Genomic DNA, 20635 nt, shown 5'->3' on the forward strand with positions numbered 1-20635 from the left:
TAGGAGGTCACGACTGTGTCGGCGCGCGGCAGCTGGCGGTTTTGATTGGCTGCAGCAAGGCCCCTCCTCTTCGGGACTCGGGAACGCGGAAGCGGGCTGTGGCAGTGAGGTAGGGAAGTGAGGCGCGCACGGGGCGGCAGGGGCTGGGTACTGTCTGCGGGAGCGGGACGGGGAGGCCGGGCCGACTTTCTGCCTGAGCCTGCGGGCAGGCGGCCCCGGGCCCTGCTGTTGGGCTGGCCAACGAGTTGCGGGTCGCGTCCTGCTCGGGTCGTAGCGCTGGCGGCGCCCCCCGGGGCAGCGGAGAAACTGCGAAGCAACCGACTCACTGCGTCCGCGCTGCCGCCTTGGTCTGCCGGGGCGGGGGCATATAACTGAAGCAGGGGAAGGGCAGGGGCCTCCCAGGGGCTATCAGAGCTGTGGGGTAATGGGCACCTTTTTCTCCACCAGCGACGGGGGGATTTCTGGGGGTGGGAGCGGAGTGCCGGGGCCTTACCTCTCTCACCCCGCCTGAGCAGGGTCTAGGGGTAGCAGCGTGGGGGTAATTCCAGAAGCAATGCTTGGGTTGTGGGGCAGTGGCTGGGACGCTGTGCCCCGCTCTAGCAGGCGTGTGCGTGGTAGCATTTCAAGTCCTGGTAGGATGGTTTTTTCTTCCTTATCCTCTAGACTGGTCCATCTATGCATTGGCATAGATCAGGGGTGTGAAATACAGTAACTCCTTGCTTAACGTTGTTTCCAGCTTACATCCTTGCTCAATTACAGAACGTGGTCCATTTAAAGTTGTGCAATGCTTCGCTATAACGTTGTGTGCTGCATGCTTTGTCCACAGCTAGCAGCCCCCCATCAGCTCCCCTACATACACCCCCCACAGTGCCTCCTGCCCGCCTGCAGACCCCACAGATCAGCGCCTTCCCCCGCCTCCTGCCCGCAGCAATCAGCTGGCTTGCAATGTTCAGGAGGGAAGGGGGGAGGAGCAAGGACTCCATGCACAAACCAGCTGATTGCTGCGGGGAGGGGGGAGGAGCCAGGACATAGCCTGCAGAGTAAAGGGGGGGGGCTTGGAGGGAAGGGGTAGAGTGGGCGGGCCGAGGGTTGAGCCCCCCCCATGCTTGCAGAGTAAGGGAAGCTGCTGCTGCGCAACCTGCTTCTGCTAACCTACAGCACATTCAGCTTCCTTGCCTGCCTTATTGTCTCCAGCGCCAGTGGGCTGTGCCTGTGTGGGGTAAGGCAGGGGCACCTTCCAACTATAGTACTGTACTGTATGGCAAAAAAAATTTCCCTGGAGCCTAACCGCAACCATTTACATCCATTCTTATGGGGAAATTGGATGTGCTTAACATCGTTTCACTTAAAGTCGCATTTTTCAGGAACATAACTACAATGTTAAGTGAGGAGTTACTGTGTCCACATCCTTGAATGACATTGCTATGCTGACCTAGCCCCTGGGGTAGACAGTGCTAGGTTGATAGAATTCTTTTGTCTCTCTGGGAGGTGGATTAACTACAGCAGTGGGAGAACCCCTCCTGTCAGCATAAGTAGTGTCTACACTGAAGCGCCACAGTTGGTAGCCCTGCTCTGTTCATTGGCTCAGATGTCTGCTTTTACGTTAACGGTATGAGTGCACTTGGTGTACATGCATCAGACTTGGCCTCCTTTTGCCCTCTTAAGATAAAAGCTGCTGGGATGAAGAATGAATCTCTCCTTTTTATTGTCACTGAGTACCTGTAAATGAAGAGTTTTTCTTGCTGTTCAATGCTGGGCAAATTGTTTCTAAAGTTAACAAGCAAAGATTCATATATACAGATGCAGGTCTTTACTGGCAAATGATATTCCATTTAATTTAACAGCTGTAAACTACCATTGTAATGGAATATTTGTCATCTTTTTATCCTCATCTGTAAGAATATATATCACCAGCTCCCATTCTCTAAATAAATATCTGCTTTTTTTTCATACATGACAGACCTATCCTAGAACATCTTGTTGTTGTTTCACTTCAGACAGAACAAGCTACAGATACAAAATCCAAGAACTGTAATTGGGAATCATGCGATTAAAACCCCTCCTGTCTCTTTGAAAAAATAGGGGCAGCTCTAATACATTTTTGTGAACGTTTCTGATTTAAAGGATGCATCTGATTTTCCCTTGATTTGTTTTCTAATTCATAGTAGAACTGCTTGGTATCCTGTAGAAGACAAGGGAACCTGTAAAGATTTAATTTATCATGCTTTGTGCCATGACCATGATACGGTACTTAAAATATTTTCTAGTATTTGTGAACCCTTGCATGGTTACTTCTTGTTGTGTGAAGTGCGTAAAGTGAAATAATTTCTTTATAACCGTGACTCAGAAATGGAGAACTTCAGTGCTGAGGTAACGTCATCTTCTACTTGTTTTATTTAGGGTATGTCTACACTTCCTGGCGATAAAAAATAAATAATAAATAATAATAAATAAATAAATAATAAATAAATCTCCTGGCGATAAAAAATAAATTCCCTGAACGAGGGGTGGTAGCTTTATTGCCGGGAGCACAGCTCCCGGCAATAAAGCGCTGTCTATACTGCTAAAACTTTTGTCGTTCGGGGGGTGTTTTTTCACACCCCTGAACGACTAAAGTTTAAGTGCTGAAGATGACATTGTAGACACAGCCTTAATGAATTCATCAACAGTGGGTGTCACGGTTCCTCCCCCACTCTGAACTCGAGGGTACAGATGTGGGGACCTGCATGAAAAACCTCCTAAGCTTATCTTTACCAGCTTAGGTCAAAACTTCCCCAAGGTACAAAATATTACACCTTGTACTGGCCGCTACCACCACCAAACTAATACTGGTTACTGGGGAAGAGCTGTTTGGACGCGTCCTTCCCCCCAAAATACTTCCCGAAACCTTACACCCCACTTCCTGGACAAGGTTTGGTAAAAAGCCTCACCAATTTGCCTAGGTGACTACAGACCCAGACCCTTGGATCTTAAGAACACTGAACAATCCTTCAGTGTTTTACAAGAAGACTTTTAATAAAAAATAGAAGTAAATAGAAATAAAGAAATCCCCCCTGTAAAATCAGGATGGTAGATATCTTACAGGGTAATTAGATTCAAAAACATAGAGAACCCCTCTAGGCAAAACCTTAAGTTACAAAAAAGATACACAGACAGAAATAGTTATTCTATTCAGCACAATTCTTTTCTCAGCCATTTAAAGAAATCATAATCTAACACATACCTAGCTAGATTACTTACTAAAAGTTCTAAGACTCCATTCCTGTTCTGTCCCTGGCCAAGACGACTACAGACAGACCCAGACCCTTTGTTTCTCTCCCTCCTCCCAGCTTTTGAAAGTATCTTGTCTCCTCATTGGTCATTTTGGTCAGGTGCCAGCGAGGTTACCTTTAGCTTCTTAACCCTTTACAGGTGAGAGGAGCTTTCCCCTGGCCAGGAGGGATTTCAAAGGGGTTTACCCTTCCCTTTATATTTATGACAGTGGGACTTGTAGTTTTATTGTAAAATGTGATAAAGCAAGGAATTGTTTTAATGAAGCACAAAAAAGAAGGATATTTTAACAACTGGTTTGGTTTTGCAGGTATATTTAGAATGATCCTCATTGTTCACTGCTGGAAGTACATGTGACAGCAGAGTAGACTTAGAAAGAAAAAAAGAGGTAGATTCATCATCGATCAGTCACCCCTGTTCAGGTCTTACTGCGGCTCCTGTGTGATTGCTCATTTCGTTATCTTCCTTTCTTTTATGGACATGCTACCTTGGTGGGGGTTTTAAGTTTATGTGCCAGACTTGAGGTCAACTTGGAAATGCTTGAATAAAGATAATATTTATGTGTGTCAGGGCTACAACACGTTTTCTCACAACTAACTATTAAAAGGCACACACTAATTAAAACCTCTTAATTTTTTAATTGCTCAGTGTGCTGTTTTAGGTTGTTGGCTCCCTGAAATCATTATATGCATTAGGAAGCCTGTTAGATTATGAAATCCATAGTAACTCTTTCATCTGGCACCTGATTTTGAAGAGGGTCTACATCTACCTCCAGGGTCTTTGTAGTGGACAGGATTTAATTTGCTGCCTCACCATGAAACTGATGTGGTGTGTATTTGTTTTGTAAGCAGGTAGCTTTGATCCTCTGAGGAATTTCAGTAAGACAAGACTATATGTGTGAATGTCAATTTTGGTGGAAGAGCTTTATCATGAATATTCTATTTACATTAAGATAACTGGATGTTGCTGTCACCACTGATCTGTTTTCTGAAAGTTTATTAAAGAACTGAACATCATTTTCCCACTTTCAAGTTTGCTGGTGCTTAAATAACTTTAAAAGCACCAGTTCAAGAATGATAGTCTTGATTTGGGGCCTCTCTTTTTTAAGGTTCATACTTCAAGTGTTGGACTTCCTAGTGGCGTCAGTCTAAAGACGGTGGGAGTCTTTATGCAATACAGAATCTTGTGACAGTATTCTTCTATCACTGGAAAAAAAGGAAGAATAATTCCACCCCACCTGGATATCAGTTGATTTCCTGTGAAATGTTGCTTTAGGAAGTCAGAACATGGCAATATAATTTATAGAGATTTATGGGCCAGTGAAACAAACGTATTCAGCAGCTTTTACATTTAAACAAATAAGTTGCCCTTACAGTGCAATCTTTTTTTTCTCCCCCCCAAAGAACAACTTGGCTTTCAGTGGCAATTCACTATAACCAAAATTGCAATGCATTGAAATGATTTGGAACTTTTTTCAACATCACTAAACACAGAATTTCACTTTTAAGAGATAATCACTACCGCATACAGCTTAGAGTCTATAGGAAAAGTAGAATATTGTCTTCAGTTTAATTGGAAATTGCAGAGGAAATGTAGGTTGTAAACACCTAAACTGGAATTTGACTAGAATATTAGGCTTAACATCTCTGCTCTTGTAGATAAAGTGCCATGGGATCATTAATAACCCTGGATGCTGAGGATTTCAGTAATATCTCATTTGAAAACTGGCATCTCCAACAGCACAGTGCCCCTTAGGTTGGTGCTATGGTATAGGTTCAATGCAGATTTGAAGAGTGCCACTTATGAACTACCAACACCACATCCTGCAATAGTTTTCCTCAAAGTTTTCCCATCCAAATATTCACTGTGTCTAGCTTAGGATGGAGACATCTGGTGAGATTGCAGTCTTTGATCCAAATGCAGGCATAAAAGATACCAGCTGCCTGTTTTTTTTTTTTTTTTTTTTTAAAGAGTGAAATAAACCAGTTTTAATGAGTAGTGTTTGGTTTCTGTTTTTAATAAAAAATAAGCAGCAGAAACTCTTCTGTTAGTTGTACTGTCAAATACAGCTGAAAGTGAAGGGCTTGCTCTGTGTTCCATTTGAATTGTTTAAGCGATAGAGCATATCAATGAATTTGCTGAAAAGTGTCTATAGAATAAGGTTTTAGGTTGCCGTAAAATGCACACACAATCCTGAGTAATGCGTGTCAAGTTGTACGTGATGTAGTTTTTTTTAGCTCCTGGCATTTTCTTCTTCTTTTATAAAGGTTAAAAGGATCTTGAGAGGGAGAAGAGCTGTTTTAGATTAATAGTAACTAAAATGAGACTCTAGTGAAAAATACCATGGTGTTTTGACATGACAGATACATGTGCATGTGCTCTAGAAAACGATTGCATATACATAAGGGCAGAACAATCATTTTGCATACTGATAAAGCAGTGCATCCTGAGACATGGTGTGGAACTCTGCAAGTTTTACATGAGCAAGTCTAAAGCTGGGAATAAGGGTGTGATTTATTTAAATCAGTTCATATTTTTACACCACATCCATCGCTAGTTTTTATTGCCTTAAAATAAGTCCTGAAATGCATAAAAAACGTGTTCATGTAGCTTGCCACAATTTCAAATTATAATTATAAATCGATGAATAGAATATAGGGGACAAAATTTATTCTGAGCCAGAAAAAACATACTTCTGCCACTTCTGCTATAGGAATACACATGGGGTGTGTGTAAGGCTAGTAGTGTGACTACACACCTGATTAGAACTGTTTGCTTCAGGCAGTGTCACTCAATTTTATGACCAGGAGTCATGTGTGTAACATTGATTTCTCCCTTCCTCCCTTAAACTGCTTATTTCGTAGAATGACAAGGTGGATGAGGTAGTATCTTTTGTTGGACCAACTTCTGTTGGTGAGAGAGACAAGCTTACACAGAGCTCTTCTTCAGGTCTGAGAAACGTAATCTGTGTGTTCCACATTGTATTTAGCTGTGATAGATTGTTTAGCGTAAATAGTTGACATTTCAAGAGACCATTCAAGGTGAAGTGTCCTGTTTTGTAGAATGACAAATCGCAAGGCCCATGCAAATCAACACCCCGTGTCAGTAGCATGGTATTCTATGAATGACATAAATAGCTGGTGTACCTGTCTCAGGTAGGGTTTTGATGAGAATGTTAAAGGCACAATGGAGACTGTGCTGGCTGGATGTGCTAGTGACCGTCAGTGGCCAGCAGGTGGGACCACACGTGGCATCATTTCTTCATGAGAGTTTAATAGTGAGGTCGCAACAGTTAAGGACATCACAGATGGTGTCAGAAGAGGGCAGCTGTGCTGAGGTCTGTCATAAGGTTTACTGCAAAAATAGCTAGGTGTTTCCTACCTAGCTTGGTCAATAAATTGTTGAATTCAGGACAGCTCGAAGAACAAAAATTTGCAATGACATATGGCAAGTACATTGTACGTTGATATACCATAAGAGAGAGATTCAGACAATAGCTATGCATTATTATTCGACACTATTCGAATCACTATTCGACATTGGTGAGGCCTCATCTGGAGTACTGTGTCCAGTTTTGGGCCCCACACTACAAGAAGGATGTGGATAAATTGGAGAGAGTGCAGCGAAGGGCAACAAAAATGATTAGGGGACTGGAACACATGACTTATGAGGAGAGGCTGAGGGAGCTGGGATTGTTTAGCCTGCAGAAGAGAAGAATGAGGGGGGATTTGATAGCTGCTTTCAACTACCTGAAAGGGGGTTCCAAAGAGGATGGCTCTAGACTGTTCTCAATGGTAGCAGATGACAGAACGAGGAGTAATGGTCTCAAGTTGCAGTGGGGGAGGTTTAGATTGGATATTAGGAAAAACTTTTTCACTAAGAGGGTGGTGAAACACTGGAATGCGTTACGTAGGGAGGTGGTAGAATCTCCTTCCTTAGAAGTTTTTAAGGTCAGGCTTGACAAAGCCCTGGCTGGGATGATTTAACTGGGAATTGGTCCTGCTTTGAGCAGGGGGTTGGACTAGATGACCTTCTGGGGTCCCTTCCAACCCTGATATTCTATGATTATCACAGCAGTGCAGCAATACGTATTGCAGTCTTGACTCTTGAGCACAATACAATACCTCAGCATATATAGGGGCACAGAACTATATGTCAAAGAAAGTTGCAATGACATGTTTAATGGCTGTATGAACGATGCTGTTTGGAACAGCAGATGCCATATTCCTTGCAACATTAGGTAGGCCTTTTCCCAATAGAAAATGCTATTCAAATATGTCTGAGACTTTCTAGCACATGTGCACACAGGTAGTAGCCAGATATGCTATACATCAGTTTGTGCAGTTTCCAAAGGGATATGATATATAATAAATACGCTTCTAGTGCACCCCTCATAGTTGTATTTCAGTACCAGGCATAAAGTCTCAAAGGGCTGGATTTCTCAGCTGTTTAGGTGCCTAAAAATGAAGATAGGTGCCCAGTGAGCTTCTGAAAATGTCACAGGTACCTGTGCTATCTTTAGACGTCTAAATACCTTGAAAAATCTGGCCCGAAGGCATTATATTGCTTCAGACCTCATAATTTGAACAAAGCACCTAGAGTGTTGGACATTGTTTAACAGAGGATTGAAACAAGAGTGATGACTTACTTATCCTCTGTTTGTCAGAGGGTGGAGATGGATTTCAGGAGAGAGATCACTAGATCATTACCTGTTAGGTTCACTCCCTCTGGGGCACCTGGCATTGGCTGCTGTTGGTACACAGGATACTGGGCTGGATGGACCTTTGGTCTGACCCAGTATGGCCTTTCTTATGTTCTCTTAAATGAACAACCTTGACCATTGCATTTCATTTTGTTCCATTGTATCCACTACTGTGCTATATCTGTGTATCCATGATGTGAGCCTCACTGGATCATACATCATTCTGTCTGGATGCCTTCTCATAGCATACACGTGTTTCTGTGCCATTTGGATGTGACTGACTTTTGATGGTTGTATTTGCATCTGTTTTGGGTGGCAGATTCTAAGTAAGACATTAACTAAAATGTACTCCTTAACCTATATTTTGTGGGTATTGAACCTCATAAGCCTAATCTGTCAAACTAGTAAAGACATTTCAATTTAAATTACTTGCCTTGAGGGATTTTTCTGGCATGTGGGAAATAGATGCCAGATCTTGCTATTGGCCAATGAGAGTTTTGCATGAATAAGGGGAACAAGATTTTGCCAGATTCAGGGATGTCCTACTTCTGGAAAGGTAGGTAAAATCAGCTAAATTTATGCACAAATTCTATCTTGAGCTGGTATGAATATCTGTGTGGGTAATAAGGTTCAGTTGACTTCCTCAGCTGTACATCTGGCAAAGAATGGACCATGGTAGTTGTAGTTACTAGGAAAAAGAAGAATAAAATAAAGCACATAAATAAGGACTAATCATGCCCTAGACTATGTCCCACTACACAACTAGGTTAGAAGGCTATTTCTAAAATAGACAATAATGGTATCACAAGCCATATATTTAAACAGCTTCAGCATGCTCTTTGAAGTCCAGTGCAGACCATCCCAAAGAGCATCATTCTAGAAGAAAAAAAAATAGAGTAAAGCAATTTAGCAGAAAGGCACATTACTTTTTGAAAACTCTGAATCTTTTGTTACATTATCTTTCAAATTGTTTTTGCCTTTTAGGAAAAAGGTTAAAATTATCTGAAAAGGTAGAAAATTTTGCACTAAAAAAGTTCTGTTCCTTACTCTGATACTGACTTTTGTGGCCTTGTGCAAGTTACTTAGCTTCTCCCCACTCCCTACCCCATCCCCCAACTCTGCAATTGAGACAATATGTAGTTTTGTAAAGTGTTTTTTTGGGTTCCTTGGAGGAAAGGCCCTGTGTGTGCAAAGATTATTCCTAGAATTAAATGTTAAAGCTATTACTATGATATAGGCCTTTTTTCCTTCTGTTGTAAGTGAGATACTACTGGATTATTTGTGACAGCAAATTGATGTGAGTTTAGGAGACATTCAAAAGAGAATTATTAAAAAGTTACTGTAGTTTGCTAATATAACGCAATAGGTTTTAAGGAATATTAACTCAACATGAGGAGATAACTTCTGACTTACACAATAAAGTATTTTCATCAAATGAATAAGCAGAGACCACCAAGGTTACTCCCTTCAGAGACGTCCTAGTAACCTTACAAAAGATTGTTTGATAAAAGGTACTGAGGGATTGAAAGTTTTGGAATTATATCATTGGAATAATACAAACAATCCTACATCTGCTACACAGACTTGTAGATGAGTTTTCAGTCTAGCATTGTGTGAATGGGTGTCCTCAAACAGACCAGATGGATAGATCAGAGATGGGGGGAGGGTGGAGGGGGAAGTCTGATCTTTAGCTGTAATTGGTTCACTCACACAATGACAGCGGGAATGATAACTTTGCATAAGGACAAAAATTTAGCCAAATCATTTGTTTATATCAGAAGAAAAAAATTAAGAGTAAAGTGAGGCTGTCTATCCTATCACAAGCTGCATTTGTTTTTACAAATAAGGCAAATAATTATGAAAGGGATTGTTTGTTTATATGTCTACAAAAGGATCTTACAGGCCACTGTTTTCAATATAGTAACTGGACAGGATAGAGGGAGCACAGGGGTTTCTATATGCAGTCAGCTGTGTTCAGCTTATGGAGGAAGTTTTTTAGTGAATCTTTCCTAAGGTTTTTGTATCTGGACAAATTAAAACAGTTTAGAAAGTTGCTAGAAGCAAATTGTATTGTGTGGATTTATATTAAATTTCACCACGTGAAAATTAATCTTGAAATAAAAAAGTAATATTGGGAGTATTACTTAAAATGCCCATGGATGCAATGAGGACTGTCTGGGCTGAAGCATTAATTTCAATGAGAGACATGGATGCACATCAGAGAGCAAAATTTGTCACTTGCTTCTCCTTTCTCCCTCCCTCCCTCCCTCTCCCAATATCAACAGTTTTTTCACTGGAGTACCACTAGGATAGATGGCAAAGAGAATTCTCAAGACAGGAGACTCAGTTTTGGTAGCCTCTTGAACACACCTTTAGAGAGAACAAGAGAGCTTGTTTTCCCTTATCCTTAGTCAAGAAACTACATTTCTTCATGCACAGGTAAAAAAAAAAAATATTTTAAATATAGGAAATACCGTTCTTAGATCTTGTCTACACTAAGGATTTCATTATCACCAACCCCAAGTATTATAAAAGCATGACCCAGACCTCCAAAATCATTTGATTGATTGAATCATTTGATTCAAATCATCATTGATTTTTGAGCCTTTATGTTACACTTGAGTCATATCTTCCAGCTTTTCTCTGCAAACATGATGGCTAGAAACTTACTTTTTTTGGGTAAATGCAAACTGAGCTGCTCGTATAATCAGAGGACTCAAGGAGCTGCTGCTTTAAATACCATGAGACTAGTGATAAAATCTTGACAACTGGCAATACTGGATTTTTTCCTAAGACTTTTCCACCATGGCTTACAACATACATTATTTTAGTTGGAGTTTTATCATGATTTCGTCTGCTTGATGCAAACCAAATAAAAGTTGATTTTTAGCTTTACATGAACATGCTTAACAATGCAGTGGGCAATGCATAACACTAGAGAGCTATATAGTATTAATAACATTTGAAACATCATGGTAGGGTAGTAACTGCAAACTAAACAGGAATTGATTGCATAGATTGAAAAATTGTTTTTTCTGTGTATGGTATATTTAGTGCTTAAGTGAGGAGTACACTGAAAATTAAGGACCCAGTCTTGAAAACACTGAGGCCTTGTCTAGGCTATGATTTAAGGTGTGACGTTAGCACGTTAGTTAACTAACCCAATAATGTCACACCTTAAATCCTAGCCTACATGAAGCATTACATGGTCTTTACCATGAATGTTCCCATTGAAGAGAATGACTCTCCTTGCTCAAGAATGGGCCCTAATACTGTTAAAAAGTGAAGATTGCTGAGAATAAAGCAATATAGGTAGTAGCAATTAAACAGAATTTTTTAAAGGGATTATAGCACCTATGTGGTAATAGAGTCCCTGGTTCAGTTTAAAATTAGTTTAGTTTCAAACATTCCATGGTTGGTCGCTATTTGAATTATTTTACTTTCTTGATAAAATGCTTAGAAGGCCTGACCAGGTTCAGCACTCTGCTGCATAGACTTTGTACAGATATACAGATATGTTCCCTGCCCTACAGAGTTTACAGTCCAAGGCTCCAGTTCTGCAGACGTTTAACTGCATGCAGTATGAAAAGTTCAGTTGAAAACAATGGGGCTATTCACTGTGTCCAAAGTTAAGGATATGCATAAGGTTTGCAGGATCAGGGCCTAAAATAACCTCTTGTGTTTACGTCTCAAATTACATAAGATAATGTGTTTTTTCCCTCCCATAGTGCATGTCTGTGAGGGGAGTAGGAGTAGGTGTGTAACTACTATTTTTTAATTAAAATCTTGTTTTCACGTTAATAAAATTTTCCCAAGAACCTTCCAACCTCTCTCTTTCCTTGGGTAATTGGCAAAGTGTTCAAGAGCCAAAATACTTAAATCCTATACCAGAGTATTAACCATCTTGTTGTTTCCTATCTATTGGTTTAACTCAACTCACTATCTTAAATGACACACACACTCTCTTGTCTTCTTTAGATATCTTTATGTTGCTCTTGAGCGTTTTCAGGATGTCCTTGTAACACATTGACTTACCGAACTGGACTCTTAAAGTAGTAACATTCGAAGGATTAATGCTTACTTTTTTTGCTTTTATGGGATAGACTTTCTGGTCTTTGAATAACCAAAGTATATCAGACCTCACCTCTAAGCAAGACAGATTAACAGTTGTGTTATTACAAATTCATTAATTTAAAATCAGAAACACAGCTGAAGAATATTGAATGATCACCAAAGCTAGGTTAGTTACTGACTTGTAACCCAAATGTAAACATAAAATCAATATTATAGAAGTTTATCCCTCTTCATACTTAATAGTATCATTAGTTGGAGCAGTGGGAAAATAGGCTACGTTGTCTTTCTGTAGTTTTATCTTTTTTACAGAATCTACGCTTTCCTTCACTTTTTTAAAATACCCATTCCTAATAATTACTTGTTGTGGAAAGAGTCTTTTGTACATGAGATTTTGCTAGGTTAATATAATACAATGTAATGGAAAAAGTCTCTCCATAAAAACTGTAACAGCAGGAAAAGTATGAAGTAGATCACCTATTCAGTTCAGTCAGGTGTTAAAGTCTAGCTAATTCTATTTAAAGTGTAGCTAGGACCATTTAAATGTACAGCAGTCTGAGAAAATAAACCTGAGTAGAAGAATTTTAAAAAACCAAACACATCCTTCACTGCTGTTAGATCATACCCCATTCCGTCTTTATTCTCTGTCTCTTGTCTTGCTTTCTCACCCTCCCCCAGACTTTTCTTTCTTCCATACATTTTCAGGTATGTCTGTACAACAAAGGTGTGATTGTAAACAGAAAAGCATACCTACACTGCTTTAAATCTATCCAGCATGGGTAATGAGTAATGAAGAGGTGGGGGCAAAGGGTTCTGCTCAGCTAGTAATCCTAGTACAAGCCTGCCAGAGACCCTTGGTATGAACTTGGATTGCTAGCCTGTGCTGAAGTCATTAGCTAGATTAAAGATAGCATGGGTATACCTACCCACACTACAATCACACTTTTGTTTTATTGTATAGATATACCCATAGTCCTTTGTCTCATCTCCCCCCAGACTAAGGCTTGGCTACATTAGTTTTTGCACTAGCGTAGCTACACCGTGCAAACTCTAGTGTAGATTCACTGCTTCACAGTATTTAAAAGAAAAAAAGAAAACAACCACCAAAAACCTTACACCAGTCTGTCTAGATGACAAACATTGTTTTAAAACTAGGGTCAGCTGCACCATCGTAAGTCAATTTTTAGTGTGTACGCTAGCGGTTTGCACTGGTGTACCTATGCCAGTGCACAAAACCCAATGCAGACAAGGCCTTACGGGCTTCCTTTTTTCCACCCTGTGCCTTGGCACAATTGAGTGCTTATTTCTGATGAGAGGAGATAAGAAGTGTTGTAATTTACTGGTGCCTCTGGTGACTCAGCAGTGTTAGCCTCGCAAGTTCTGTTTAAGGGCTTGCCTAGGTAGAACTGTTCAGGCCACACTACTTCTGAAAGAGAACATTTACACAGCGTGTATGCTTTTAATTACTTGTCTTAATTTCACAGCTTTAGTTAGTTTGCCTTAACTCTCCTGAGTGTTGCTGTGTAGACGAGCCCTAAGAATAGGTATAGCAGTTACATCTTAGAGAAATCTGTATGGTTGGTTGTGGTGCAGTTATTTTTAGAAACCAATCCTGCATTAATAAATGCAGTTGACCGCATCAGTCAGTCATCTGACTGCATCTTATCTACTGTCTATGGTTTATAATCATGCAAGAAACAAAATCATTTCATGGTGTCAAAACATTACTGTGCTCAGGCTGGGTCACTGTCTGTACATCGTGGTGAAGTAATTGAACTGCTTGTAGGCTCATAACTTTCAGGACAGCCCAGAGTCTGACTCCAATTGTATCTGATTATACGCAGGGTAGGGGCAGCTTTTGAAGTCTTATCTGGAGGTGGGATTAGGGTTGCCAGGCATCCAGTTTTTGACTGGAACGCCTGGTTGAAAAGGGACCCAGGTTGCTCTGGTCAGCACCACTGACCAGGCTGTTACAAGTCTGGTTGGCGGTGCAGCAGGGCTAAGGCAGTCTCCCTGCCTGTCCTGGCTCTGCGTAGCTCCCAGAAGCGGCTGTCAGATCCCTGTGGCCTCTAGGCGCAGTGGCGATCAGGGAAGCTTCGGCTCCACAGCTCCTATTGGCCAGGAACTGCGGACACAGAGCTGCCTGGCCGCCCTGGTGCCTAGGAGACAGACATGTTGGCCGCTTCTGGGAGTCGTGCAGAGCCAGGGCAGGCAGGGAGCCTGCATTAGCCCCGCTGTGACGCCAACTGGGAACCCCCTGAGGTAAGCGCTGCTTGACTGGAGCCTGAACCCACTCCTGCACCCCAACCTCTGGCCCCAGGTTGGAACCCCCTCCTGCACCCTAACTCCCTCCCAGAGCCCACACCCCAACCCTCTGCCCCAGCCCTGAGCTCCCTCCCTCACCCAGACTCCCTCCTGGACCCTGCAACCTCTCCCACATCCCAGCCCCCAGCACTGAGCCCCTTCCTGCCCCCCAAACCTCTCATACCTCTGCCCCACCCCAGAGCCTGCCCCCCCCCAGCCAGCCCTCACTCCCTCCCAACCCCTGCCCCAGCTCTGAGCCCGCTCCCACACTCCAAACCTCTCAGCTCCAGCCTGGAGCCCTCTCCTGCACTGATTAACCTCTCATCCCCTACCCCACCCCAGAGCCTGCACCCCCAGCTGGAGCCCTCACCCCCTCCTGCACCCCAACCCCCGGTCCCAGCCCAGTGAAAGTTTAGGGGGACAGGGGGAGAGCGAGTGACTGGGGGGGGGGGATGGAGTGAATGGGGGGGGGGGGCTCAGAGAAGGGGTGGAGCCTCAGGTAGGGGGTGGGGCAAGGATGTTTGGTTTTGTGCATAGAAAGTTGGCAACCGTAGCTGGGATCACCAGAAGGCCTTGCTGGTAGGGAAAGGGCTAGGACATAGCACCAGGCCTGTTGAAACTGTTCCCTTTAAACCCACGTGCACTCAGCACTGCAGTGTGCTGACAGCTTTACCAGCTCAGGCCTTGTCTACACCACGGTTTTGTGAGCAAAATAGCGGAGATGTACACACTGCAATGCTACTTTTGTCGGCAAAATAAAACCACCTTGACAAGAGGCATAAAACTTTTTGTGGCAAAGTTAAAACAACAAAGTGTCAGTGTAGATGCTGCTGTTCATTATGTCGCTATAACCTGGATTTGTGCAGGAAATGGCCCAACTTGATTATCATGCACATTGTGTAAAGAGTTGTCACTTTGGATGGGCTATCACCAGCAGGAGAGTGAATTTGTGTGGGGGGGTGGAGGGTGAGAAAACCTGGATTTGTGCTGGAAATGGCCCAACCTGATGATCACTTTAGATAAGCTATTACCAGCAGGACAGTGGGGTGGGAGGAGGTATTGTTTCATATTCTCTGTGTATATATAAAGTCTGCTGCAGTTTCCACGGTATGCGTCCGATGAAGTGAGCTGTAGCTCACGAAAGCTCATGCTCAAATAAATTGGTTAGTCTCTAAGGTGCCACAAGTACTCCTTTTCTTTAGGCCTTCCCCAGTATCCCACAATGCCTGCTGTGACTGCTCTGCTCACTGTTTTGAACTTTGCTGCCCTGCAGGCACAGGCATGTTACACAGGCATGCACCCTTCCCCTTTCAGAGCTCTTGGAAGTTATGACAACTGAGTATGTCACTCCATTCTGGCAGCAAAATGCAAATCATTAAGGTGGAATCCTGCTTTCTGGCACTCAGGTTGCTGCTGCGAGGCGGGGACTGCTGTGATGTACAGAGACAGGAAGGAAAGCGGGGGCTGATGTTGGGGTTGGTGGCCCTCTCGGCACCGGATTAACTTTTTGTGAGCCCAGTGCCAATCATATTTGTGGGCCCACATTGGGGAAGTAGGGCATGTGATGGGGGGTGCAGAGCGAGGAGCCGGTTGGAGGCAATGAGGCAGATCGCAGGCCCAGCACAAGGGCACTGTTTACAAACCCACAACTGCTAGATGTACACTGGCCCGCCCAGCCCTGCGCTACCAGCATGCCCCTTCCACACTGCCCCCTGTCCAGTGCCCTGCCCTTATGCCCAGCACACACTCACCCAAAGATTTCCCACAGATCCCTATGCCCAATGCCCCCAGACCTGCTTTGCCCAGCACCCCCTGCCCAGAGACTCCTCCTGCTGACCTCCCACCACAACTGCACAGCACCCTGCACACCATACCCCCTGCCCAGCTCCCCCACCCACAGATCCCTTACTGTCCAGCACCCCCTTCACAGTCTCACCATCACAGCTGTACAGTGCCCCCATATTTCTGAGGGAATTCTGCATCAAATTCTGTGCATAGAATTTTAAAATTCTGCAATTTTCTATTTTTACAATAAATAAATGTGGAAGCTCCACCATGGCAGCGGGGAGCACTGGCTGAATGGAGGTGGGAGAATACCCTTCAGCCTCCTCTCCTCTTCCCCGCCCCCCCACTCCAGGACAGGGACTTGGCTGTGAGGCTGAACCTGACCCTGACACAGCACAAGGGCCATGCCTGCCACAGAAACACCCTGGGGTCCTGCCCCTTTTGCGCCAGGCACACCAGATGTGGGCAGGGAGGCTTAGTCTGGCAGCAGGATCCAAGTGCAGAGGGACTTAGTGTGTGGGGATCCAGATGGGGGCAAGAGGGTCTGTGTTGGGCAGTCTGGTTGCAGACAGCTCAGTGGGGGATCTGGATGCACAGGGAGGTTCCAGGTGCAGGGGCAATGGGAGTCTGCAGGGGGAACCAAGTGAAAGTGATTGGAGCTCAGCGGGGAGAGGGTCTGGGTACAGAGGAGGTGGGGTTCATTTTGGTGGGTGTAGGTGGTTGGGGCTCAGTGAGGAGTGTGTCTGGGGTGGCTCGTTGGGGTGGTACAGATGCAGGGGAGGTGGGGCTTGTGAGGGTTTGATAGGGCTGCTTAACGGGGGAGCCCCAGCTGCTGCCAAGGGGATCCACATGCTGGGTCCCCACTTTCCCCATCCCCTTCTCTTCCCCACCCCATGTCCCTTCCCCACCACTCCATCTCCTCCCCATCCCACCCTCTTCCTTCCCCACTGCCTCTTTCCCCCTGACTCTGCTTCCCCCTTCCCCATCCCATGCCTCTTTCCCACCACTCCATCTCCTCCCCAGGCTTGGGGGGCAAGGCGGAAACCACCCCCCAGCACGAGCCAATGGAGCAGGCTGGGGCTGGGTCGCCTGGTGATTGCAGGGTGGTCCCGATCCCTCACTCATGGGGTGGCGGGAATTGGAGTGACCTGGCCCCAGCCTGCTTCGCTCTGCTCCCCTGGCTCCTAGCCTTGGGACTGGGGGGCAATGGGGAACTGCCCCCCAGCAGTTTGGAGCGGGCTGGGCCACTCCGCTTTGTACCGCCTGGTGAGTGTAGGGAGCGCCCGACCCCTCCTGCAGTCGCCCGGGACGTTGCTCAGGAGAAGGGGTGGGGTGGGGGTGGGGATGGGTGGGAAGGAGCAGGGGCGGGGGCAGCCTTTCTGGCTGGTTCAGCCAGCCGGGGGATCGAGCTGGCCTTCTGACTCTGGGCCTGGCGCCATGGTAAACCTGGTACTGGGCCCTCCCTCCCCCTGTCTCAGGACTGGTTGATTCCGACTGCTGTGTGAACTTAAAGAGACAGCATGCCGACACACTCACTCTTCCCCAACACCAACACTTCCCTAATACACACTGTCTCTCACGTACACACTCCCCACCCCCCACATTCCCTGTCACACACTCTCCCCCACATACTTCAGTGGAAAAGCAGCTGGCAATCTAGTAGGATGCCCATGGAAGGATGGGATTGAGAAACCTGCATCATGTGACAATACCTGCTGCATGAGGCATTGCAAACCCTTCCCAAAGCACCCTGCAGCCAGTTGCACAGTGGAATAGCTGCTAGTGTGGATGCGCTCTGCTGACACAAGGAGCACAGTGACAGGTTTCAGAGTAGCAGCCGTGTTAGTCCGTATCCACAAAAAGAACAGGAGTACTTGTGGCACCTTAGAGACGAACACGTTTATTTGAGCATAAGCTTTCGTGAGCTACAGCCCACTTCATTGGATGCATAGAATGGAACATACAGTAAGAAGATACATACAGAGAAGGTGGAAGTTGCCATAGGAACTGTAAGGGGCTAATTAATTAAGATGAGCTGTTATCAGCAGGAGAAAAAAACTTCTGTAGTGATAATCAAGATGGCCCATTTAGACAGTTGACAAGAAGGTGTGAGGATACTTAACATGGGGAAATAGATTCAATATATGTAATGACCCAGCCACTCCCAGTCTCTATTCAGACCCAAATTAATGTTATCTAGTTTGCATATTAATTCAAGCTCAGCAGTTTCTCCTTGGAGTCTGTTTTTGAAGCTTTTCTGTTGCAAAATTGCCACACTTAAGTCTTTTACTGAGTGGCCAGAGAGGTTGAAGTGTTCTCCTACTGGTTTTTGAATGTTATGATTCCTGATGTCAGATTTGTGTCCATTTATTCTTTTGCGTAGAGACTCTCCGGTTTGGCCAATGTACATGGCAGAGGGGCATTGCTGGCACATGATGGCATATATCACACTGGTAGATGTGCAGGTGCATAGTATGGACATGCAACAGTGGTTCAATTAAAGCAGTGGCTGTACGTCAGCATAACTTTTGTCGACAAAACTCCATAGTGTAGACAAGGCCTGAGTCAGCTAGTGTTAGCAGGGGTTTACAAAAACTGGGACAAAAAGCTTTTTGGTAATGTTGAATGCACTGCAAACGTTTAACTAATGTCCAGGAAGAATGATATCTGCACTCTACTTTTCAAGGCTCAGTAAATATCCTTTCAGCGTCCAGTAGTATAAGCAAAAAGAAAAGGAGTACTTGTGGCACCTTAGAGACTAACCAATTTATTTGAGCATGAGCTTTCGTGAGCTACAGCTCACTTCATCAGATGTTTACCGTGGAAACTGCAGCTGTGTGTATATAAAGTCTGCTGCAGTTTCCACGGTAAACATCTGATGAAGTGAGCTGTAGCTCACGAAAGCTCATGCTCAAATAAATTGGTTAGTCTCTAAGGTGCCACAAGTACTCCTTTTCTTTTTGCGAATACAGACTAACACGGCTGTTCCTCTGAAACCTGTCAGTAGTATAAGGTTAGTGATGTATTGAATAGTTCAGTTTTAGGGCAAAAATCACCGAAAAGTTAATTGAACTTTTTGCAGCTTTTCATTTTTCTTTATTCAGTACATACATAGTAAAAGCACATATAAAAGAACTGTGCACTAATGACTGCAAGGCCTTTTTCTAAATAAGTAATTTGCTAACAGTTAAATACTATAAACAGATACTGATAAGACTTTGCTTGACAAAACATACTTTACAATAATATCCAATTAATTTAGTGATAGAGATGCATGCCATTTGGTTTAGAAAGACTCTAAAATGCAAGTTTAGGAGGTGCTACTCTAACATGATTTTACTTGTGTAATATATGAGGTCTCTAAAATGTTATGGAAAAGTGGCAAAATTGCTTTTTTAAAAAGAAAAATGCAAACTAACAAAAATCCCTCCCGATTTTCTCACCTTTTTCTGCTCAATTTTCTATGCTATCATCTCTTTACTGGTCACATAATATACGTGAAAACAGTGACCTTGTCATTAAAAGAAAAGGAGTACTTGTGGCACCTTAGAGACTAACCAATTTATTTGAGCATGAGCTTTCGTGAGCTACAGCTCACTTCATCAGATGCATGCCGTCGAAAGCTCATGCTCAAATAAATTGGTTAGTCTCTAAGGTGCCACAAGTACTCCTTTTCTTTTTGCGAATACAGACTAACACGGCTGTTACTCTGAAACTTGTCATTAAACAAACACTTTCAGAACTAGATGCCAGTGCTCAATATAATTGCCTTGTTTAGAGATTGGAAAGGATAAATTATTATAACTCATAGCTGATAGAATATTGAAGCAATCTTGTGCTATGCTTTCCTAATGAGTACCTAGCCACCCTCTCTGTTCAAGCAAAATAGCAGTTTTCCTTTGATATGCCCGTGCTGTGTCTTTGATACAATTGTTGGACTGCAAGTTTCTTTTCACTGCAGTGTAATCCAACATACCTTAATGCTTGTAAAGAAAAACTAATATTGAAGAGCCAACTTCCTTAAATACTACCCCTTGCTTGGTATCCAGTGTCTGGGGGGATTAAAAGTTTCTTCTTCTTCTTTTTTTTTTTTTTTTTTTTTTTTTATAAAAAAAGCTTTGAAAGTGTCAGAAAAATTAATCAGCAAAACAGTGAGCTGACATTTACTGAAAAACAGTGAGTTGCATGCAGAGCTTTAACAAAGATAGAAAATTTATACAAATGTCTTATTTTTCCTGAAGACCCTCTTCTCTCCCCTCTTCATCTCCTCCCCTTCCCCCCTTTCCAGTGCGCACAATAAGTAGACATCAAGTTGACCAGATCTGAGGTACCAGCAGTTTGGCACAGGAACAGAGACTCCCCTTTGGCTGTTTTAATTGATACTGCAGAGGCCTGATCCAATACCCACTGAAGTGAATGATATTATGGTATAAGGCCCCATTCCTGCCTGCACTGTGTGCCACAAGGGCAGGCCCCTATACGTACACAGAGCCCCACTGAAAT

The 20635-nt window shown here is 43.7% G+C and overlaps 1 protein-coding gene across 9 annotated transcripts in view; it reads left to right on the plus strand.

Annotated features, from left to right (window-relative positions):
• Positions 1-20635, plus strand: part of XRCC4 (X-ray repair cross complementing 4) — a 297890-nt gene that overhangs the window by 444 nt on the left and 276811 nt on the right. For 4 of the 9 annotated variants that reach the window (XM_073344405.1, XM_073344409.1, XM_073344411.1 and 1 more), the window contains exon 1: positions 63-109. The exons of 3 other annotated variants lie outside the window; for them this stretch is intronic. Coding sequence is in view for 1 of the 6 variants with exons in the window: in XM_073344412.1 (XP_073200513.1) it covers positions 2222-2247 (26 nt within the window). In the remaining 5 variants the exon portion in view is untranslated. Of the gene's footprint in view, positions 1-62; positions 110-1078; positions 2248-20635 lie in introns of those variants that run through there. 2 more of the 9 variants (XM_073344412.1, XM_073344406.1) reach the window with 2 other exon arrangements.

Source organism: Lepidochelys kempii, chromosome 5 (assembly GCF_965140265.1).
Source record: "Lepidochelys kempii isolate rLepKem1 chromosome 5, rLepKem1.hap2, whole genome shotgun sequence".
Classification (NCBI taxonomy): Eukaryota; Metazoa; Chordata; order Testudines; family Cheloniidae; genus Lepidochelys; species Lepidochelys kempii.